Source organism: Xiphophorus hellerii, chromosome 20 (genome assembly GCF_003331165.1).
Source record: "Xiphophorus hellerii strain 12219 chromosome 20, Xiphophorus_hellerii-4.1, whole genome shotgun sequence".
In the NCBI taxonomy this organism is placed as follows: Eukaryota; Metazoa; Chordata; class Actinopteri; order Cyprinodontiformes; family Poeciliidae; genus Xiphophorus; species Xiphophorus hellerii.
In genome coordinates, this window is record NC_045691.1 from 18,090,695 (window position 1) to 18,114,506 (window position 23,812).

The 23,812-nt window shown below is 37.6% G+C and overlaps 2 protein-coding genes across 3 annotated transcripts in view; one reads left to right on the forward strand and one right to left on the reverse strand.

Annotated features, from left to right (window-relative positions):
* Window positions 1–1,243: 1,243 nt before the first annotated feature.
* Window positions 1,244–16,711, reverse strand: thumpd3 (THUMP domain containing 3). The gene is made up of 10 exons (XM_032549613.1): window positions 16,630–16,711; window positions 16,006–16,332; window positions 14,383–14,460; window positions 13,862–14,299; window positions 12,788–12,918; window positions 9,087–9,156; window positions 7,657–7,772; window positions 6,554–6,658; window positions 6,164–6,287; window positions 1,244–1,724 (listed from the first exon to the last, which is right to left on the reverse strand). Exons 2-10 carry the CDS (start codon window positions 16,252–16,254, stop codon window positions 1,533–1,535), a joined length of 1,503 nt encoding a protein of 500 aa, XP_032405504.1. The 5' UTR covers window positions 16,255–16,332; window positions 16,630–16,711; the 3' UTR covers window positions 1,244–1,532.
* Window positions 16,712–22,585: 5,874 nt separating this feature from the next.
* The window catches only part of srgap3 (SLIT-ROBO Rho GTPase activating protein 3), a 69,036-nt gene continuing 67,809 nt past the window's right edge, over window positions 22,586–23,812 (forward strand). Inside the window, exon 1 of one of the 2 annotated variants that reach the window (XM_032549134.1) lies at window positions 22,586–23,206. In XM_032549134.1, coding sequence (XP_032405025.1) covers window positions 23,143–23,206 — 64 coding nt within the window. In that variant the 5' untranslated portion in view covers window positions 22,586–23,142. The remainder of the gene's footprint in view (window positions 23,207–23,812) is intronic. The other variant, XM_032549135.1, reaches the window with a different exon arrangement.

Genomic DNA, 23,812 nt, shown 5'->3' on the forward strand with positions numbered 1-23,812 from the left:
CAAGTTGGATTTGATGGCTGCTTTGCTTGCGCACAACCTTTCAGCTCTGTCTTTGTGACCAAGATCAAGGCTTTGTTGGCTTTAAGCCACTTGGTAAGTAATTTTATGGGGCGGATATTATGATTGCCTATTTGACTCATCTATGCACAAGTTTTAACTCAGAGGCTGTCTTGAAATGTTGCTTCAATATTTCCACATAAACTGATTTTCTCACGATAAGGTGCATCAGTCTCTCTGGCTGGCAAACATAACAAATATAACAAACGTTACCGTTTTGTCAGACCTAAGGGGAAGTTTTCCAAAAGAAGAGAAAGGATTGTTGTCCCAAAGTGAGTTTGTCAACTGTAATCCAGTTTTGGGGGTATTGGATTCATCCTCACAGTATTGGATTCATCCTATTGCTTTTCCACCCATGTTACAACAGGTTTTGTGTCAGAATAAACGATGACGCTTCCTGGCTAGCCTCAGTTGACATCTTCACAAGGCCTTTTGTGTTTGTTCTAGGTTTGATGCAATGGTGTTGGACTGAAACAGCTGGAATTTAGAACCCGTCTTTTTTCCTGTTGGGTATGACGGCTTTACATTCACAGGCTATTTATATTTGAACATAACTGTTTATTTATTGATTTCTCCATGATGTCACACAAGGAGTCGACGTGTTTGAGGTGTTGGCTTGAAACGCATTTACAGGTGTGCCTGCATTTGCCTGAAACAAGGTGAATGAACCAATCAGAAGGTTACAAACTGAAGGCACTCGTTCAAAAGAAGAAGTCCAGTTACCTTCGACTGAAGCATGTAGGATTGCCAAAGTTCTGGATGATTGGAAATCTACACCAGCATATCCTGGCAAATAAAATCTTTTAGTAATCCTAATTTCCCAAATGAGGAGAGGTTTAGTTGGATTTAATGTCAAGAGTGAGGAAAGAAAACAACGTTTGTGTCCTTTTATTCTGTGTATGTAAATATCTGGTTTCAGAAATATTTTCTTGGATGTAAAAAATGTTTTAGAACTTGTTATTCAAAGTAACTAAACAACGATTTCTACTTTTCAGCTTGTTTTTAAAATTACACTTCTCCAACCTCAGTTGGGCAAAATCTGATTGAATTTATGTAAAAAGTCCTGTTCTATCACTTCCGATGTTTGATGAGCTGTTCTACATCTTTACACGTTGTCGTGATGAAATACTAACCCATTTAAATACATCCGTTGAAAACATACTGATGAAAATGATAGACAACTTCCTGTAAATGAACCTCAACGGATCTTTATTAATGAAATGGAAAACTTCAGATCCTGTTCAACTGGAACATCAGATCTGACGAGTCTGATAAAGACGACTCCTGTTACCTGAACACAACAAATGAAATCACTGCCAATTAAACCGCTTCAGTGCTGCTGAACATAAAAGCTTCCTTTCCAAAGTAAAATAAAAATAAAAATCTGTTTGGCATGCTTGAGAACAATTTGAGGTCATGTAAGCAGATTATCTTAACATCTCCTCATGTTACGCCACTTAAAGGTTGGATTAAAGTTAACAGAGTTCTTTGTCATCCCTTTCATCCTTCTGTGCGTCACCCCTCCCTCTTGATTCATGGACGTCCTCAGGAGCTTGGCCAAACACGGTTCCGGTCCGCTTGAGGAGGTAAACCCCGGCATGTAAACCCCCAACATTCACCCAAACAGTGTGCAGTTTCCTCCACAGACCTCCCATTCTTGAAATAGCCTGGAGGGAAAAATAAATCTTGTCAGGGCAATCGAACACACGAAACATTTGCTTTATGTGAAAGAGGAGTTCTGCGTAGACAAATGTCAGAGGGGGAGGACAGGTCTTTCAATGAGGCTGAGTTTAACTTGAAGTACTTTAACTGCTGAGTGGTTATTTGTAGAGCATTTCACAATGAGCTGATTCATGTTTGGTTGTTTAGAGATGAGGAATATCTACGCAGACATAAAGGCTGTTGCCAAGAAGAAAAAAAACCTCAGCATTTCCTCTGTTAGAGTATAAAATCAATAAATACCTTGTGAAAGCACTGCTGTGATTTAAAGTTTCTATCTACCTGCAAAATAATATAATGCAACTTGTAACCTCAACAATATTTTGACGTAAGATTATTGTTGGTTACCTTTTGTAAACATCCTTTTTCCTACTCAGTTTCAAAAGTAATATTGAACTGAAATACTTTAGTGTAAAGTGTGGAATTTATATAAATATTATTTAGCATTACATTGTTTTGCTTCTTTAAATTCTTCATTTCCAATCGTGTTAAAATGGCCGTTCTGTGAGAATCTGTTAAGGTTTGAAAAGCAGTGTTTGTGGACATTCTCCATCCAATTTGACAAAGCCAAAACTACTTTGCAAAGCATAAAGGGCAAAGATTTCAATCTCTAGATGTGCAAAACTGATAAAGACAAGGCCTGAAACACTTGAAGCTGAAATTGCAGCGACTCAGCAGAAGAGAAAACTCACTATGTTTTAGAAATGTGTATCTTAAAAAAGGCACAAATTTCCTTTGAGTTCACTATTAAATACTTTGTTTTGGTCGATCACATTAAATCCAAATAAAATACAATGCCATTTGCGACTATAATGAAACAATACAAAGTTAAAAAGATCAAATGTTAAATACTTTATGATTTTGCCAATGAAGTAGCAACCTATACCAAGTTATTTACCCTACATTTGCATCTATCTATTATCTGCACCCCCTTATCTAATGTTGGTGATGATGGTAGGAGTGGGTTGTCTGTTCGGCCTCCGTCCGTCTCCATCTTTCTGTCCTAGGACCAGGTGCAAGGCAATCCAGTAGTTTTCCACCATCAGTGTGTGAATGTGTGCATGAATGACTGAATTCATAAATGTCAAAGGAAATGGGATCAGACAACCACACAATCTGACCAACAGCTAATCTACCATCTTAGCATCAACAATGTAAGATGGTGTTTCCAAACACAATCAACTTTTTAAGTGAAAAATGCTTTAAAAACAAGTGCCAACATTTCTTCACCGCGTATGTGAGAATCCAGACAGTAAAAGTTTTGTGGAGTCACAATCCTCTTCAGCCCTCAGGGTGAAATGTCAGGTTTGATACTCCAAAGGCAAATTTCCCCCGTGGGCTGATTTCTCGTTTATCAGGTGAAATCTTACTGGAAAGCACTCGACAAGCGTCATCAAGGCTTCATCGCCTGACAGGTGATGACAGAGGTCACCACCAGGTATTTCTAGTTTACCTTAACCCCTCTTTAGCCATGCACTGCTTTTCATTCAATTTGTTCAGGTTGAAACACATAGTAGGCTCTGACCTAGTAACACTAACTTGAACTGTCCCTCCCAGATTTATGAGCACAAATGTATGGAAGCAGTTTTGGTTAAAATGCCCTAAGACCTACTTTGTGTCGGTTAAAGGTGGAGCGCAACCTGTCAACAGTTCCTTAAGAATAAGATTGATCATGTTTATGCTGAAATCAAGGTTGGATGTGTTTATACAACAATGGTGGCTCTAATATTGCCTTTAAGACTGTCTTAAATCCTTGTGACTTTTGTTTAACAAGGTGTCTGCAGCATTCTACAGAGATTTAGTTTCATGATCCAAATCTCCTGATCATCTCAAATCTGCTTCATCAGTTGAGATCTGGTAACAGCGGAGGCTACAGGAGTGCATGATGAAAATACGCAGTAAATGATATGTTGCATTATTTCTCTAGAAATAGCCTTCGGAAGACCGTAGTCTTAAAGGATGAGCATTGTAAGCGAAAATACTCAAATAAGATGTGGTGATTGGTGGCATAACAATATATGTCATGATAAAAACATGATGAGATAACATGATGAAACATGTTATCATCATCTCATCATGAAAACATGATGAGATGATGAGGTTGTTGTGTTAACAAGTAACTGGACAGGTGACTAAAAACCCACCTGTTTAGGATTGTATTTGAAACGTAATCAATTAAAACATTTATTGATGGAACTTGACTTAATGTTGTGTTTTGATTGTTGATTCTATGTTGCATTGTGTTTCTGTGTTTGATATGATGTAAAGCACTTTGAAATGCCTTGCTGCTGAAATGTGGTATACAAATAACATTTGATTGATTGATTGATTGATACCTAATAAAGTGGGCAGACGGTATAATAATTGTTGTTGTAAGTTAACATTGTTGCACTCTCCTTCACTGCCAAAGTCAGCAGACATCTAAATGATTTAATCTCTCTGTTAATTAATATTATGTAGCCATTAACTCTTCATTTTCCAGACCTTGAAAAGGGTTGTAAGGCTCTTCCTCTCAAGCTTTGTGTCCTCTGTTCAGAATGTGTCCATTAGTGACCTCAAGCAGAAGGTCTCTTATCCTTTTAATAAGGAAGGACTTGTAAGATAAAATTATTTTGGTGAATTTGCATTAACAAATTAGTGAATAAATCAACACATCAATGTTATTTGCCCTTTAGTGTAGCTGATCTTGGGTTATGTAAATTCACAATAACTTTGATTGTTATGATAAGAAGATGAACATGCTGCAAAGCCAAACTGAAACCTGGTCTGAACTTGACTTTAGAGCAAAGCTTTGTCTCTAAATGCCCAGCAACAAATATCCCCCTTATTGTTTTGCTGTCTGTTTTATCTGTAGGTGTTCTGCATGATTCAGTAAGTTAAGTTCCTTTTAAAGTGGATCTCTTATGCAAAATTCACATTTTGCATGTCTTTGAGCTTCTACTTGGGTGTCAACTGTTTTTAAAAACAGCTGAAGCGCAACAAAAAACAAACACCCAGCTGTTTTTGGCAATTAATTAATGTTTTTTGGTGACTGAAAAATTAATCGTTTTGAAAGCCTCCCAACTGATAAGTCACAATAGACAGGTTACCTAACAACCACAGCCAAGCCCAGCCTGTCACCTAGCAACCCAATCAGAGATCCAACACGTTTCGTCAGCTGGTTTTACTAATGTCCAATGGCTGCTGGAAAAGACAAGTGCTTTGTTGTTGACTTGCCATCCAGAAACTACTTGCTGCATTCTTGTTGGTTGTGCAGGAGGCTCTTCAGCATTTCAAAGATGTACAGTTGTATGACTGCGAATCGTTTTGCAGTAATTTTCATGAACAAGCGTAAATGCTGGCTCTGAGGGTTTGGAGAGCTGCAGTTTATTTGGATTTAAAGTGACAAGAGGTCCTAAAACAGTTCAATCTGAAAGTAGCTCAAAATAAACAGAACTGACCAGACTGAAACCTCATTAATTATCTGCTAAAAATGTAAAGAACATATTTTCTATAGCTCATAGTCCTATCCTAATCTGTTCAAAGAAACATAATAGGTCACCTTTAAGACTGGGATGATTTAAATTTAAGACATACATGAAAAATAACCAAAGATACATTGATAACAAAAATGAGTTCAATAATTTTGCCTACTTAAGTGGCTGTTATTTTGGATCTGGCACATGATTCTGATTTCACACGTATAAATTATATCTTATAAATCTTATTGCATTTCAATAAAATATATTGAAGTGTATATCATCAGAGTGAAAAATATATAAAAGTTCAAACAAACTTATCTTATCAAGTGATGATAATAATGTAGTTTCTACCATTTATCCAGGATCATAAGAACAACTTCACTTTTGGGTACATCTGCTTTAAAAATGACTTCATAGAAAGAGGATTTATCTCCACTCACTTTTTTATAATATTCAGTGAAGCAGAATAATTAACTCTAAAAAACAGAATAACACTAAAAGGTTACAGACGCAACTTTTTAGTGTTTCAAAATTTAAGATCATCTGAAGACAGATCTGTGCAGTCAAAACTATCTGAGCTTAAGTCCAATCTTGGGGATCTGAATTTCAGGTTGCTTGTTTTTTTTTTTTTTCTCTTTAGCAATCCTCAATGTAAGAGGATGTCAACACAAGCTCAACAGTGAGTGTATTTTCTGTGGGTTTGTTCGATGCAAACAGTTGTTACTGTCCTAGTATAACGGAGCATATCTGTGGGTTTGTATGTATATTAGGTTTGGCATTTGCATAAAACTAACCACACCTGTCACAACCTAGTACCAGGAAGATTTGGCAAGACAGGACCTGCATTTATTTGTAACTTCCTGGAAAAATATAATTGTATTATCTGGAAAAATATCTCACATACGCATTATAAACGCCATGGTTACCTTTGCAAAACACTTTTTGTCCTGCGTCAGGAGCACGGCCTTCCCCGAGTCTGGTCTGCAAACACGAGCCATTTCTCTGAGACAAGAAGGGTACAAGTCCCAGTTCTTTTTCCTGGACCCCATCCTTCAATCAGACACAAGAAAACAGTCACATGATCATCTGCCAAGACTATAGGCATCACAGCTGATTCTAGCTAACTTTACAGTGATGCAACAGAAATGCTTGCAGCCATGTTGAAACCCGAGTTCATATTTACACCAGTTAGCACTTAGTGCAACACCATTAAGGATCTTCTCTTCTGTGCCATATCTGTTCAAGAAACTATTAAAAGGCCACAATTACAATGCTAAATGGTTTCTTTTGTATAGTAACGTTAAATGTCACAATACCTCTTCCCAAAGGGCATGTCAGTGATGATGATGTCCACAGAACTGGTCCTTATGGGTAAATTACTTAGATCCCACTGCACTGTGTCAATAGGTAATCCAGATGGGCTGCGTGCAATAAAATATGAAAAAAAAGCATTAATTGTTATTAATTAATAAGACTGCATGCATCTCAAAAAAAGAGTAGATTATATTAAACATAAACAGTGAACTATATTTTCCTGACACTTTTTTTTACTGTTAGACATGTCTCCTCCACTTTTTATGAGTCTTAGCATCTCAGTTATATTCAAACTGGTAATTAAGTTTATTTAGACCATATCCAATCATCCAAAGGTACCATTGATACCCAGACTGTGACAGTCCAACATCTGAGATATAATACTCTAATAAATATGCCATCCAAGCAGTTACTTGCAGCAGTCAAAATGCAAGAAAGATTCAATATGCAGTGCAGTGATAAAATATCAAACAAAACACATTGAGCTTTGTGCTTTTAATGTGAAAAACTAAAACTGTTGTAGGGATATTAATACATTTGCAAAAAACTGAATGTTCATAGTTCTGCTTTATAATACAAAAGAATGCTAAATGTTTGGTGAAACACAACTGCAGCAAATCGGTTAAAACTTGGGCCAGACTTACAAAACCCTTTACTGGGAAAGATTAACGTCACACTGCCTGATTTAAAAACTAAGAGAGAACTAGAGCACAACAGTGCAGATGAGATGTTTCTTAAAAGGAACCCTGCTGAATACTTTTTCCAAGCAAAAATGTCAGATGAAGGTGAACACTTAAAGAGAGATTAAATTTACAACTCAAGCCAAGATTTTACTATTTCAAAATACTGGCTGACAAAGGGATTTTCAAAGGGTTACCAGGAAAATGCTGTTTTTTTTTGGTGTAATACAAACATTTCTCAAGATTTCCTAAAAGGTGAAAACAAAATCCGAACCCGATGACAAAAAAAACGCTACCTGGCCTAAAGTCAACATTTCCATGGAAGATCTCCTGATAAGAATGAAAAGTCTCATGTGAACCACAAGTCAGCCTTTCAAAAATGAGAGCTTTTGTTGCAATATGTTCTCTGTGTGGGTCTCACCCACCTCCCTTTGTCCGCCCTCCTTTTCTGGATGTGACAAATGTTGTTGACTGTGCGATTAACTGCCATGTCATTGTTATCGCCCGCAATGTAGAAAGACTCGCTGAATTCAATAGCACCCTATGGAGGGAAGAACATAATGCCATTATTAGTAACATGAGGTGCAACATGATAGTGATGTTCCAGATGCATCAAGAACTCCAGAATAACAGAGTTCAAAACATAGATCTTTTGCTGATGCCTTATATGATTAAAGGTATTTGTGGTAAGATGTAGGTCTTCTAACTATTTATTGGTAGTTAAAGGGTTTTGGTCAAATCCTGCTGGGGAATGATTCTGTGTTGATATTGTGCTTTTCCTCGCTTCATGTAGACTTTGGGACATTTCCCCCCAAAAAATCTAAATTGACTTTTATCTGAAAAGAGGATTTTGGGACACTGACAGTCCTGTTTTATTTCTTCAAAGTCCAGGTAAGAAGCTTCTGATTGTGTCTCTAGTTCAGGAGTGTGGTGAACCACAAGTCAGCCTTTCAAAAATTAAAGCTTTTGCTGCAATACAACAAAGGCTTGCATTGCAACAAGCTTTTGTTGCAATAGCTTGTTGCAATACAACAACTGCTGCTGAGTAACTTGTGCAGCAGCAGCAGCAGCAGTTTAAGGCTCCACCACCGTGTCTCATAATTGCTTAAAAATAAAAAATAACAGTATAGTGAAATATTCAAAAGAAATTCAGCTTGGGAACCAGTGCCACATGACCCACTATTGGCTGACATTTGTGAAATAGCCAATCACAGAGTGCTGTTTATTTTCTTTGGCTGATTGGCTGGATCTCCAAGAGCAGAGAAAAGGAAAAGCATAGATATATTTGCTTCTGCTGTACTGCTAAGATAGTATTTAAACTATTAAAATAGGAAATTACAAGTGTTCTTAGAGGAGTTCTCAAGTAAAACCAGTTAATACTGGGGATCCACTGTATAAACAGACCAACACAAATAATAAAAAAAACTTTCTTGACCTTCAGTAGCAACTCTATGAAATTAAACTACAAGAATAAATTAACTTAACTTAACAAAATCCTGTGCTGTTTAAGAGTTTTAAATTAAATTTTATAAATTCAGTGTTTGACTGAAACATAAATGGTAAATAATCTGAGCAGCAAGACGTTAGTGGATAAAATGTAGCTCATTTAGACAGGTAAACTCTGACGTTTTCCTTCACTCCTCATCTCTTCATGTTTACAACTGCCTCCTCCATAACAACTATCAGAAACTCAGAAAAATGACATCATGCATGCAGAGATGTTTTGTGTTGTGTTTCTAGAGCTTTATGCGGTGTTGTAGCAATAAGCAGTAAATCACACCCATTCTGAATGGGTGTAGGGCTGAATTTGGTGGAGTAAGATGATGTAATGTAGGGCTGCTGAGTTGTTCCTCACCTCCAGTGGTATGGCTCCGGTCCCGCACATAGGATCAAGGATTATATCAGATTCCTGAGGTTTACACAGCCTGCCAACACACATCAGAGGACAATACAGCACAATTATGATTTACTTTCTCTTGTTTATTATGTAACTAACAGCATATGGAATTATCCAACTGTCCTATATCGCTAAGTCTTTAAATTTCACATTGTGTGGACTGTTTTCTTCTGTAATGGGACATACATCAGTCCAGGATATCATAAACAAGCAAAAACAAATAGAGTTAAGATCAGACGGATCAAGCCAACGGATCAAAGCACACAAACTCTGAATATTTCCACGGAAACAACCATAATAAAAAGTGTTCATACTTGTATTGCTTCCAAAAGAATAAAAACAAACTATACACAAAGAGGGAGAAAATCAAGTTTCACTGATGTGCTGAATTTTAACATGGGAGCTGGGTCTGGATTTTCACATCCTTCAACAGCTTTGCGACCAACTTCGAGGCCTTAGATCATTATTTTGAACCAGCAGCGGCATAACCAGCAGATTGATTTAAATCATTCTTCAAATTACCAACATACCGCTCATTTTTTGGTGATCCATTGAACACAAACATGGTTTCTAGTGCCTGAAGCAGGAAAACACACCACAGTCCGATGCTTTCATCTTCATGTTTAAAAGTGGGAATTAAGTTTTTAGGGTTGAAGGCCTCTCCCTTCCTACTCCAAACAAAATACATCTTCGTGCCCAAAAACTCAGTTTAGTCTCATCAGACCAAAGAACAGACTTTCAAATAAATCACCAAGTTGCAAATGTTCACAGGCATTTATGTACAGTTATTTTAGCAATGGAGTTTTGGAGTCTGCCATGGTGGAGAGCTTTCACAACTGTCTTTCTCGACACATCAACTCCAGAAGAGATGAGCTCATTAACAATCAGCTTGGCAGAAATCCAGGGATCCTTGATGACATCTCTGGTTAATTTTCTCTCCAAAGTTTTTGAAATATTGCTCTTACAGCCACACCCAGGTTTGTTAGCAACATAATTTGTCTCCTGATGCTTTTGGAATGATTCATCATACAGCTTTTCTAGACATCATGAAACATTTGGGAATGACCTCATCCTCATGATAGACATCTATCATCCTCTTTCTGAGATCCAGACTAATTTAATTGTGTTTAGTATGATGAATTGGCTTCTTACCAAAAGTGTCAGAGTAGGCCAATTCTTCACGTGTCACTGGGCCTGCTAGCTGGAGTTCCTTCTGTTAGATTCAACACTGACTGATTACTCAGGAGTGGTGTGAAAGTTAATTGGATGTTCAGATTTGTCTTGGAAGTAAAGAAAACACAGGACTGAGTAGTTTTGGCCTCGTCATTTTCCAGTTTTCTTGTTACAATTCGGCACATCAGTGAAATATTAGTATTGCACTGATTGTAGTTTTCTGGCTGATTGTCAATTACCAATCTCTAAAATTGGTAACTAGCAATCCAATCAGTTTATATGTCGCTAAAGTCACTGAGTTGTCAACAGCGGAGTGACTATTGTTAACTGCAAACATGCAGACGTGACCTGGTTTGCCTGTCTATCAGTCAAACCTCTCTCACGGGAGAGCGAAAGAGGACAGTGGTTGATTTTTAGACCTTTACTGAGATTGATCAAATTAGCGGATAAGATCGGCTTCACTTGTAAATATCAGCTGATCGCAGATTTCCCAACCTTAAGGAAATCCGCGCCAATAAATCAGTCCACCCCTGTAAAAATGTACTGATCAAACTTTGTGGAGATTTTGTCTGTTCTTTTGGGATCAATGCACGCATGAACAGTTGTGATTCTGGAGTTTTCATAAAAACATTAAGAGTTTTAAGGGATGATATTATAATTTACTATTTTTAATTGGCCCATACTTTCATATTAGTATTTAAATGACCTCATATAACTTGTTTTAAAGGAAATATCCTGTTTTCTCACTGCAGAAAAATTTTGCCTGTGAACCTGCTGGGAAGTTGAGGCTATTCTTTTGTTGTTTCAGTTGCCTTGCAGCTTACAAAGTCTTTTGTTTGTTTTTAATTAATGGCGGTTTTACATCAGCTGTAGGTGGGGAAGTGCTTGCAGGTCTCTGCGATAGCGGTGTGAAAGGGTGTACCCCACCAACCTTTCGAAAAGGTTTTGTTCCAGCTCTGCCAACAGAAACAAGTTTGTCTTCCAAGAAGACAGAATGTGATAAACAGAAGGCGGTTCTGGTATTAAACACTCTCGCCCCACAACAGTTTGTTCTCTGTGATTTTCCAACAATGGTTGTGTCTAAAACTGCTGCCAGTTAAAACATTTTTGCTTGTCAGTTTCTTGAAGGCAATTAAAACGGCAAGCCTGAAAAACGTGTATCCCATTCATAGCATCATTGTGTGTGCTGTCCCTCTTTGTTACCTGCTCATCACATTGTTCACACTCTGCTAGAGGACGTCACGTGATGACACGTGTAGCTGCTAAATTTACCAGACGAATCTGAAAAGGGTCTTTTGAATCACAGACTCACTGAACCGGTAAATTGTTTTTATTTTTATTTTTTTTAAAAGCTAGAATGACGCAATAAATGTCAAGCATTAAGGCTTGTGACAATCATGTGTTCAAAGCTTTCAAATATATTTTTAGCCACTCTTCAAAATGGGAAAGACAACCTGACAGCGTCCAGAAAACAGGCCTACGTAGCTCATTATTAGAGAACTGCATCAATGAGAGATATCTTGGACTCACTAAGTCTCCATAGCAACCATTATATGCCATCTACAAGCCAGTCGTTCGTTTGAGAGGCATCCCTCATGTTGAAAACAAAAACATGTAGAGTTTGCTAAACTCACTGGAAATGTGTTCAAATGAGACTTTCAGCAATAGACGATCCAGATGGGAACGACATGAAACAAAGGATGAATATGTGGAAAAGCTCCTTATTCCACTTTTAAGAGAACTATAGAGAACCCGTGAACCTACAGAAAGTCTGTTTCTCTTTCTGTACATCTTATTTAAGCGCAAAGCCTCACAAACTCTTCTACGATTAAACTCCTACAATAAAATTCACAAAATGTGCAAAGAAAACTCCTTGCTACCTGAACTAGCAACAATAATTGCGTACATGGATTTAAATTCAGTTTTTCACTGCCTACAAGATTATTTAAGCATAATGTTGACTCTAAATATAGAAATGCAAGTTTTACAGTCCTCAGCTGTAAGAAGAACGTTTTATCCAAACATAGGGCATGTAATAAAAGACTGACTACACCCAAATAAAACAAGTGTAATTGTGCAAAAACACATCAAAATACCTAAACCATAACGTGTCCTACAGAACATAAGATGTTGCTTAACTAAAAGATTTAAGCAACTATTTTGAAAACAGTACATAGTTCCCATAGTAGATACTCACAATACCCTCATCTTGATACTGATCTTCATGGAAATTGTAAGTCAATATAACAGTCACCTGATTATTTTGTTACACTACCTAAAAAAGCAATGAGCGTTGACGTACAAAAAAACATTTCTTTTGTTCTCCAGAAAAACACACTGGTTCTACCTGTATTCATTCAGAGTAGAAATATGAAGTCAACCTACACAGCTATTCTTTCCCACAACATGCCTGACTGTATAAAGAAGGCAAGAAAGAAAACATTAAACTTTATGAGGGCCTTCAGATCCTGAAAAACAAGAGTCACCTGAGCATGCCGTAGCACAAGGTGGAACGGAGAGTAGTGGGTCCAAAGTGACTGATGTTCCTCCTGTGAAGACTCTCCTCTGTGAGGGCAATCCCAATCACTACCTCATCATTATGGATGTTGAGTAAAACCTGCAACAGAAGATTATGTTATTTTACAGAAAGTTGGGAGATTCTACAAAGTAGGAAAAATACAATATTGTAAAAATAATAAAAATCTGAATAACTGCACAGCCCTAGGTTAACTCATTATAAACAAATCACAGTTCTTTTCTTAAGCAGTCTTCCATTACTTTTGCTACCGTAGTTACATGATGGTCCCCAACAAAGATCTTTTAAATCCAGACAGGGTGTTGGTTTATTAAGTCTCAGACAATATTTACTTTACTTTTATCATTACTGATTTACTTTTTAGCAAATGCTATACACTGATGATGTTTGCGCTTCAAACATCATCAGTGTGGGCAAGTATGGGCGAGAGTGTGTGTTTGAACCACAAACATCATACACTGATGTTAGCACAGTAAAGTTAGCACTCTTCATAACTTTTGGCTGTCTTCTCAATTGTCCTTTTTCCTTCATGATTTTTTTCCCCCACATTTCTCAATTTTGGTCAAGGAAATGAGTGTAATTATTGTAAGCAACAAGTCTGAACACAATTGAAAAGAGAAATGCTGTAATGACACATGTTCTATAAGCAGGGGAATTGTCTTCATTCAACATGTTAACCAGCAACATAAGGTTTAGGGGCTGCGGTGGGAATTTAGAATAATAGGAACAACAAAAATTTAAATTGATTTTATAACTTTGAATCTAAAGGATGACCAAATAAATCTTCAGCAACTTTCTACATCACAAACGTCACTGCAGAGATATTCATGTTTCTCTCCAGGAAAAAAAAAAACAAATCTAAAAGGAAAATGTCACCTAATATTATTATGATAAGATCTTTAGAAACTCCCTAAAGTAAGTATGTGCTAATCCCTTGAGCATTTACCTCAGCGAGCAGAGCTTTTCTTGGCTTGGGTGCTGTAATTTAATAAGCTCTCGGTTCAGTCTGAACAAGCGTGCCTACCTCTATGTCAAACTTTGTCATGTCTGCTTTCCACTGGAAGAATTCCTGCACAGCCCCACCAAAGTCTCTGGCTGCCTCATTAGAAGAAAAGCTGTGTTTGTCCCCGGCCCTGTTGCACGTCACACGAAACTTGATGAGTTTGACCTCTGGGGCAGTGTCCTCCAAGTCCTGCTGGCACGTTTCTGAGTCAGGCGTGACCTCTGCCTTTGCGTCATCATCGTCTGGAGACGTCACCTGAGGTAACTCATGCTGCTGGGTCTCAGCAGCAGCAGCGGCAGGAACTTCGCTGGGCTCAGCATTAGATTTTGCTCTTGTAGCATTTCCAGCTTTGCGGTGGCCCTTCTTCTTTTTTAGAGTTCTGTTGAGTCTCCAAACCTCTAAAGCGTTAGTCCAGGGAAGTTTGGAGGCAAGCTCCTGCAACTCATTCAGCGTCTCCTCCTGTACAAACCAACAAGCTTGGTTAATAAGATAATAATTAACATGCACTTTAAACAGAGAGAGCAGAGTTGAGACAGGCTCACCTTAGATTCTTTGAACTGGTAATGGTCATATTCTGCAACCACAACACACAGGTTGTCAACGGAGCGCAAAAGATGAACCTGTAACAAAGAATAAAGTCATTTAGACACTGTACAATAATGACATGCGCTGATCTTCAAAACAACGTCAATGTAAAAAGTCAAAAATAAATGCAGGAATACAAGAGGCTGAAAGAGGTTGATGGTAATCTGCCATGAAAAAGGTTAGGATAGTAGGGACATCTCTGGCCCATAGGTCCCTTCAGGTGACCCCATAGATTTTCTGGTTTCTGCTGAACTCTGGCTAGCTCATTTCAAACATTTTATTGATTTGGCCTCACAGTGATGATAAAAAATCCAATTCCTCTTCATCTGGAGAAATCTGAATGATTGCGGTCAACCCTTGTTGGTTTTTGGAACTGTTTGTAATTTCATTCACCTCAACAAAAATCCTAGTTGTATTTGAAGAAAACTGGCATGATGCTGTAGACACCATGTTCGGATTTTGGTGTTGTTTTAGTGCCAAACATTGAAATTGTTTTCTTAAACATAAAGTCTGAATGTTTTCTTTGGAAGAAAAGGCTTTGTTTCTGCAACCTACACGTTAGAAAAACCTGTGGTGAAAGGAAGAGATTGTTCTTGTGTGTTGACTCAACCAATTCTTTTGGGAAGTACCTGCCCTTCCTTCAGGGTTGCTGTCTTGGCAGATGTTTGCAAGAAATTACAAGGTGCTTTAGGAAAGAATTATTTTAAGGTTGGCCACACTAGTGCAGCCAGGTTACTTCAGCATTTTTAAAATATTTTACATCCCTTAACACATTTATTTTCAAGTTAAGGTGTACAGGTTACATGGAACTAGAAGTTGACAAATACCAAATAAAAAGACACCATTTTTTTCTCACTGTATGAAGTCAAATCTGATCCATCTTCTCTTGTTTAAGGTGGATTAGAACTACCCACATTCTTACTATTTGCAAATACTACAGTATTGAGAGAAAGAATATGTCAGCAATTTATTTATTAGTGTCTGTTTAACCGTTAAGCAACTACTGAATAAACACAGAAGCAAAAAAGAAGCAGTCATTGACTGTCTTAAATGAAAATACAACCTCCAAAATAACTCTGCTTAGGGCTTCATTCAATCCGGCCCGGCTCTGCTTTTATCTAAATGATGCATAGTTCAAAGGTAATACACTGCAGAAAGTCCATTTTCAAAAACAAGAAAAGACGTACAAAAACAGGGTAAATATTACTTAAAATATAAAAAGTGATCTACCAACAAAGCAAGAACATTGGTATTGTCTAGATTTTCCAAAACAATAAAAAATGTCTAACCAAAATGAGCCCACAAATATCGTAAAACTAGTATATTTTCACTAATAACAAGACCTTCTTTACTTATACAAATAAGATACATGAACTTAAGAAAATGTTCCTTGATAATAATTTCTTGAAACCAGCACATGCTAAAGAAAACACTGACAGTTTAAAAATTTTCACATATTGGACTGGAAAAAAAAAACACTTTAAAACATTATTAGGACGTATTTTATGTTTTAATGCACATATTTGCACACTAGAAATTGAACTGTATATTAAATGAGAAAGGCGAGGAAAACGCTTTACCTGGAAGAGTTTGTCGGTAGTGATGGGGAAATATATGCGACCCCGATCTTTGCTAATTCGAGCATCGACTCCAATCTTCTCCTTGACCTCCTCTGCAGCAGTGTGCTCAAACCCAGTGGGCACGGTTGCTCCGACGGTGACGGTAATGATGGTTCCACCGGTGGGGTCAGTCTCAGTGGATGATGAAGAGGTGGGTGCTTCCACTGTGTCAGAGGTCTGCTCTGCAGCCTCATCTGCCTGAGAGGACATCCTGGGTAGGGAAGGGTCTGTGGTCTGCTTCTGTCCAGACAAGGTGTCAATGCGATCAAAGTGACAGGTGGGGACAAGCTAAACATCAACACAAACACAATAAATAACCAGTTACTGCTGTTTATTTTAAAGATGGGAAAGATGAAGCAGCCATAGCAACCCTGCAGGTCTATAAATCTGTCATTAACTTAGCTGGCTAACGTTAGCTTCAATGAATAATAAGTTGTTTATTTAATAAAGGTGAAGAAAGACACGCTAACTATAGGTATTTTATGTTAAACCTTTATCACACATTTATGTTTTTACAATGAATCCAGCGACTGAACTATAAAGCCGATATGTTTAAAAGCTCTGCAGCTCTGGAGCAAAACCAACCTGCAACACACGCGGCAACAGCGAGATGCTTCCGGTTAGCAACAAGTAGCTCCACTTCCGGTTGAATATTTTCAAAATAAAATAACCGGGTCCAATATTAAAACTACTTTGCTTTGACAGTCAGGAGAGAGAGAGAGTTGTTGATGTCGCTGAGGTGCTGTTAATGTCAGATTAATTATCTGGCATTGTTAGTCCAGATCTGTTTACAGTAACCATGCAGGACAAAAACATTTTTGTGTACCTTTCATTTTGATACCCATAAATTACAAAATCTGATTTGTGGTTTCTTATTTATTTTGCAGTTATTTACAGTTTTGTCATTATAGTGACAACTTGCACTAAGGGTTTGTACTAAATGAAACAAAAATGATCTTTTCTATCATTTCATCTCATGACAGCTCGATTTTTTGTGATCAAGGAATGATTTTTATTCCACAAGATGAATGAACTTAGATTCCAGTTTCAGTGCTCTCTTTCTTTAAATAAAGGAGTGATTATCCCAATTTAATGACAGAATCGCTAGTTTTAAAACTGGAAAAAAAAGGCTCTTTTTAACTATTATTCAACATGTCGCTCTTATGAAAGTAATTTGTAGCCTCAGGTTTAATTATCAACATTTATACACATATAGTTTCTTACACTAAACGTCACTCCAAAATAAAACAAATTAAATCAAATTGAACTAATTAAAAATAATAATAACTCTATCTATCTATCTATCTATCTATCTATCTATCTATCTATCTATCTATCTATCTATCTATCTATCTATCTATATATATATATGACAGAAACTGTTAAGAGTCTAATGTCATTAATTTCATGTAAAAATTCGTTATTTTAATTAATAGCGTTTTGTTTTGAAGTGCTAACTGTATGACTACTAGTAAATCTATGCATCTTTACTATAAAATGACAGAGATTGCTGTGATTGGATGGAATGGGTCACTAAAGGTTCGAGATTGGTTGTCAGTGTTAAAGTGGGTGGGACTTATCGCTCTATAGTTTGAAATCGACGGTCACCGGCGCGACTCACCTAAATGACCAGCAGATGGCGACATGGTACAATACTCTGAGCAGAGAACAAGATCAGTGAAACAAAAACAAATCATTTAAACACTTAATTTGATCAAGCAGAAAATATATTTATTTATAATATATATATTAAAAGGATGAGCTAATTTTATGTAAATTATTAGTCTCTAAATTATTAATAAGAATCTAGACGATGTTCTTCTTTTCTCTTCAGATTAAAATAAATAGTAACATTGTTGTATTCTCTTTTTAACCATATTAGGATAACAGAACAGCAATTTCTTCACATTTGACATCATATATTTTTGATTATTCTGCACTAAAAATTTGTACTGTTAATATTTGAATGAAAAATATATCAAAGTAATTACTCATGATGACAATACACAGTTACATTTTGCCTCTAAACATGCTCTAAACATGCCTCTAAACATCCATACCATATCATCACTACTGATTTAATATTTTCTTAATTAGCATTGCCAATCTTTCTGACCAGTGCAGACATCTCCGTGTAGCCCCTCATAATCTCCTATTTTCATTTATCATTCATGATTAATGAAGTTTATGCTCAAGGTGACAGTAAGAATAACAGTCTTCTCCTGTGTGTCAAATTTTCTGTGTGTGATTAATGGCTTCTGTAGGTAGGGACAAGTAAAGAGCTATTCTGACCATTAAAGTAATATCTATGTATCTTCAGCAAAAACTAAGGCTAATGTTAATGCTTTACCATCACACATGCTATACTTTTGAAAGACTTTTTCGTTGTTGTTGTTTTCTAACTTTCAGTTATAGGTCAACTGATTAGTAAGCGTGAAGTCTGAGACAAGTGGGTGTTTGCTCATGACGAGGAGCGAGCAGAGCAGATGGCCAGTGTTGCACAGAGTACATCTACTTCCTGCAGAAAACTTTTGACCGCTTAATGATGCTATTAGGTATGCAATGACAAGATCAAATGCATAAATAATGCATGTATTTGTTCTATGAGAGGATGAGTAGCAAGCAATGCTAATTTGTTCATTTCTACATGTTAATTTGTGCTACTTGGAGAAGAAAAAAAATCTAAAGCAGTATTTTCAATGTAAACTGTGAGAAAATAAATTATTGTGCAACACAAGCAGGACTGTAGGATGCTCTTATCATCACCTGCATAAAAATGCGCCTTGCTGCCTAAGGAGTGGCATGTATATGCAAAACTAGAGTAAAGGTGTTTTTAAAGTGAATATTCTTCACTGCAGCAAATTATAAGAAAAAAAATACGTGATCAAATGACAATCATCAGAGCCTTTGTTGCCCTTCACTGTTGACAAAGAAGACAAAGCACTGAGTCATATCATCGTATTAAGCTAAAAAACAAAACCTATATTTGCTCAGAGACATGTGGGAGATGTGAGAAACAGCTTGGAAGGAGACTATCCTTTGATGCTGAGAGCATGTACATGAACTCAGATGACAGATGATTATAGTCTTATACAATAACTTTATAAAGATCCAAACAAAAAGTTACATATTTCTGTAAAAAATTGCTTGTAAATATTTCCAACCAGAGACTTTCTCTGCTGATGTAAAGTCAGCTTTCTCCTCATATAGAGTTTTGCATGTAGGTCTCCTTTCCTAGCCTGTCATGTTTTCTCTGAGATGTTAAAAGGGTGGGATTTTGTTTTGTAGCCTAATGCTGCTGTAGCATTCTCTACCCTATGTATCTATCTGTTAGGCATGTTGCTTGGTCTTCCCGATACTGTTTGTTCACAAGCAAACTTCTGAGGCCTTCACTAAAAAATCTGTATTTAGAATGAGATTAAATTGTACAAGGAAGGACTCTGTTAACTTATTATATGGCTCCTGAGCGCAGTTTGTGCCACTGTCACATTAAAGGAGCCTTAATGACATTTCATGGCACACTTTTCAGATTTTATTTGTAAAGCATTTTGAAAATAATTATTTTCTCTTACAATTTGTGTTTATCTGTCACATAATAATGTCACAATCAAAGTTTGGATGCACAAACTGTGAAAACGAAGTAGATGCAGGGATAAAAAAATAAATGAAGGAAGAAATCCATGTAATTCAAAAGAAATCCAAGTAATTCAATAAATCATTATGAATAAAAAATTAAAGAGAGCCCTAATAAATAAGTACACTGATTAAGCTAAATTATGAGACTTAAATCAAAATGCTGACATCATCCATATCATATGTAGATTTTTTAAACAGAATTTTAAATTTGTTTTTGTTTTAACTGTGGGGAGTATATTTACAATATTGTTATTTATAATGAGAAAGTTATGAATTAATTCCTAATTTTCCCAGTTTCATTCCTCAATAAAATCCTCCAGTAATAGACAGATCAGCATGCACCAAACTGAGCTTGTGTCAGCATCTTGTCTTCAGTCCTGTAGTACTGATTTTTAAGAAACTAAGTAATAAAGTTCACAACAGTGATACAGCAGCACATACCCATCCCATGTTTGTTATTAAATTCCTATTATCACAACCCAGCTACACGTAAAACCTAGATGCTTGGAAATCTCTCCTCCTTCCTTCACATGGAGTCATCTGATCATGACATGCTGGCTGTGTCAGGATCCCCACTGGTAGATATTTCAAACTAAAGCAGGTGCAATTACAGAGTTGACAACTTATAATAGTTGCATCAACACCTTTGGAGGAGCTCCTTCGCTCACAGTCCTTCGGCTGTGATTTACACAGTCATGCAGTCTGTGTAAATCACTGTTACAATCTAGTAGGATGCGATGTACAATATCTGTAGCCATGGCAACAACAACTGAAATCCTTTTCTTTCAAAACTCAGCGATGATGAAAATTTCAGTTACTATCTCAGGACAAAGTCAAACACAAGAAAAAAAATCTGAAACTGTAATTTGAAACTTGTCTGTTTCATTTGTTGTGCGAGGTTATTTTCAGCTACTCAGAAGATCTAAGCCATGCGGAACAAGGACAACAGAGTGGTAAACACAAACAAAACCAGAATGCAATCACACTGGCCTCTGTCACAAGTGACATGTCCTCTCTGCCCCTCTTCGCGGGCCAGTCGTGTTTCCGATACACAAAGTCTGACAAACAACTTACGGCTCACCGCTGGAACCACAAAGATACACAAAGACTCTGCAGGCTGCTGTGTGATTCATGCAGACAAACACAAGACGAGACTTTGTCTCTAATCCACTGTCACGGATAGAGCAGACAATTCACAATACCAGAGACCATTCAAAATTCATTGGTTTTTACTCCAGAGAAGAGATTCATTCAAACTTTAATTGCCAGAAAATATCCTGTGAGAAGTGTAGAAATAACACCACACATTTTTTTTCAATTATGCTGGTGACCTGAATGTAGGAATAAACTGTATGCCTAAATGAACATATAGCAGAGGCTCCGTTGTTTTCAGTTGTTTAATGAACTGCACATACAGTACAAGTGCAATGTACTTGAGTTCTTTTTAATAATTGTTGGCTGCTGCATTAATTATAGATTGCCAAAAATGCCTATTGCATAATTATTTTTTATTTAATCATAATTAAACATTTTAATTTGTAATAATGAGCATAGTAGTTTGAACTTAAAATGGCGTAATGTACTGAACATGTGGGTACATGTACATATATTTCTCCCCAAGTTTCTTTTTCTTTTACTTTCCCTCTTGAGCTGCAGATATAAATGATACACAAACATCTCGGTGTGTGTCAGTATGCCATTTTCCACCGACACAGGATGTGAGTTAACAGCCTGCTCCTTTTTGAGCTCAGAATAGCTAAGGTGACAGATAACAAACACAGTGTCACCTCCTCCTCCCCTCACCTCCTCCTCTGCCCTCAACCCCCCAAAACGATGAAGCATCATCCAGATGACACTATCTGCCAGTGAGCGTAAAGGGAGACCTGTCTCTGTCACCATATTGCTTTGCAAAGTCCTTCTTTTTTTCATGACATGCATGACAAAAGGTAGGGAAACCTTGGAGGACAATTTGTTTTCATGTATAAGAGGACTATGGCTTCAGAGAACATTCATTTTCCAGCAAGACGACTCAAAGCATCCAGCTAAAGCTACACAGAAATAGCTTAAGCAACGAGGTGGAGTGGCCCAGTCAAAGTCCAGACCTCAATCTGATTTGCAGCAGGTCTTGTAAAGGATTATTCACGGCCAATCTCCATGTAATCCGACAAAGCTTGAACAGCAAGGAAGAATAGAGTAAAATCTTCAAGTGAAAGCTTCAACGTGCCTCAACTAAATACTGACTTAAAGGGATGAATATGCTCATGCAATCCCTTATTATGTTTCACATATTTTTAATTTAATTATTATTTTGTAGAAACCAGTCTTCACTTTGATATTAAAGTTATTTTTTGTTGTTAAAGAAGGCCAATGTTGTTTATCTTGATTGATTTGTAAAAGCAATGAAAAGAGTAAAACATCCCGGGGTGAATACTTTTTTACTGACTGTCCTTACTCATTCATCTAATGTGAATTAGGTTTAGCTACTTTGGAAGGACATATGCCCGAAATCCTCAAACTGTAGTGGTTGAAATGCACACTACTCAGATTTTTATTTGCATTTTTAAGATGACAGTTCCAGTCTAATTTGTGTTGCCTCATCATGTGAATCTCCCCACTGCCCCCTCGCCCAAACTACCCTTTTACAATAAATGCAAGGTTTCCATGGCAGTGAAATGCACAGAGAAAGCTTTTACTCAACCATCTATGATAATTAATGTTATTGTTACATTTAATTACACTAATTGCCCAATGCGGGGACTCGCAGTTAGTCAAAGGGTGACAAATGCATGTGAAAGTGGTGCATATGACCAGGGGAGGCTTCAGGAAATTGGTGGTAAGTCATAATGTGATGTCCTCTGAAGTGATGCAAATGCGTGCGTGGGTGCAGGAGGGGGCGTCGGGTGGAGGGGAAGGAGATCTGGTTGGCAATGCGAGGAGGCTCACGTGATGATCTTTTAAAATTCCTGTTTCCCTGCAGCGCAGTTTGTCAGCCTCATCTATGCGTGTGTGTGTGTGCGTGTGTGTGTTGTCTCGCTGCTCGTACGCATGTCTGATGATTCGTGCCACAGAAGGACCTGCCTGACTGCCTGAGACCTTCTAGCTCCGCTCATCCTCCTCATCATGTTCTTGTTGTAGTACGAAGCTCTTTTTGTTTTTCCCGCTGAAAGCCTTTAAGTAGACTCGAAGCAGGAGGAGAAAGCAGGGGGGAAAAAAGCAACAAAAAACAAAACACATGCAGTACTGACTGGACCGATGACCAAGAGCTGTCTGTACGCTGATTCCTGGACTGCAGGACTACAATAGCGAAAAGCCCTCCTTGCCTTTTTAGAGGCCACAAGAAGGGGGGGGAAAGGAAAAGAGAAAAAAGGAGGAAAGGCGCCGCAGTCCTGCAAGTCGGAGGGGGAGATCGACACCGAAGAGAGTCCTCGATCATCGGGGTCTCACCCTGAAGCCTGAGGAGCCATGTCATCCACGAAAATCAAGAAGGATAAGGAGATCATAGCGGAGTACGAGACCCAAGTGAAAGGTGCGTGAGGAATCCGGTGCTATTGAGTCCTTGGTGCTTACTTATTACGGGATGAAGTGGCACCACCTTTGGACTGTAAAGCGCTGACAGACCGCTCCAGTCAGGTGACAGGTAATCCGCGACAGCCACTGAATGCACTCTTAAGGCTGACATGCCTTAAGAGTGCAAAAAAACCGTAGCTACATTTCCGTGTCTCCTTCTCCTTTCACTAATTCACCAGCAGCCGGTGGGGTGGATGTGTGGATGTGCGTTGAAGGTGGCTTTGCACGCTTTGTTGCTGGGTGAAATGATCCCAGTGTGGAAATGACTGCAGGATGGTGGTCCGGTTTGTGATCTTTTCTTCTGTCAGTCTGGATTTGGCTTGTTGTTCTGGTTGCATATGGTTGATGGAAAAAATTGGGTTAAACAAATTAAATGCACACAGTGACATGAAATGCTAATTATTGCAATTATAATGGATGGATGGTTCCTTCCCATGAATCCCATTTGCTAGGGTTACCTCAACCCTCAGCCTTTGACACATTTATGCTCCCACAATTAGCTGATATATCATCAGTTCTCATGGGTATCAAAGCGTACCAACGTTTAACACAGTAACTGTTTCAA

Coding starts and splice junctions, on each gene's coding strand:
- thumpd3 (XM_032549613.1), bottom strand. CDS start 16,254: ATGTCCTCTCAGGCAGATGAGGCTGCAGAGCAGACCTCTGACACAGTG. Junction 12,919..13,861: donor TGACAAAGTTTGACATAGAG/GTAGGCACGCTT, acceptor CTTCTGTTGCAG/GTTTTACTCAACATCCATAA. Junction 9,157..12,787: donor TTGTGCTACGGCATGCTCAG/GTGACTCTTGTT, acceptor GTGTGTTGGCAG/GCTGTGTAAACCTCAGGAAT.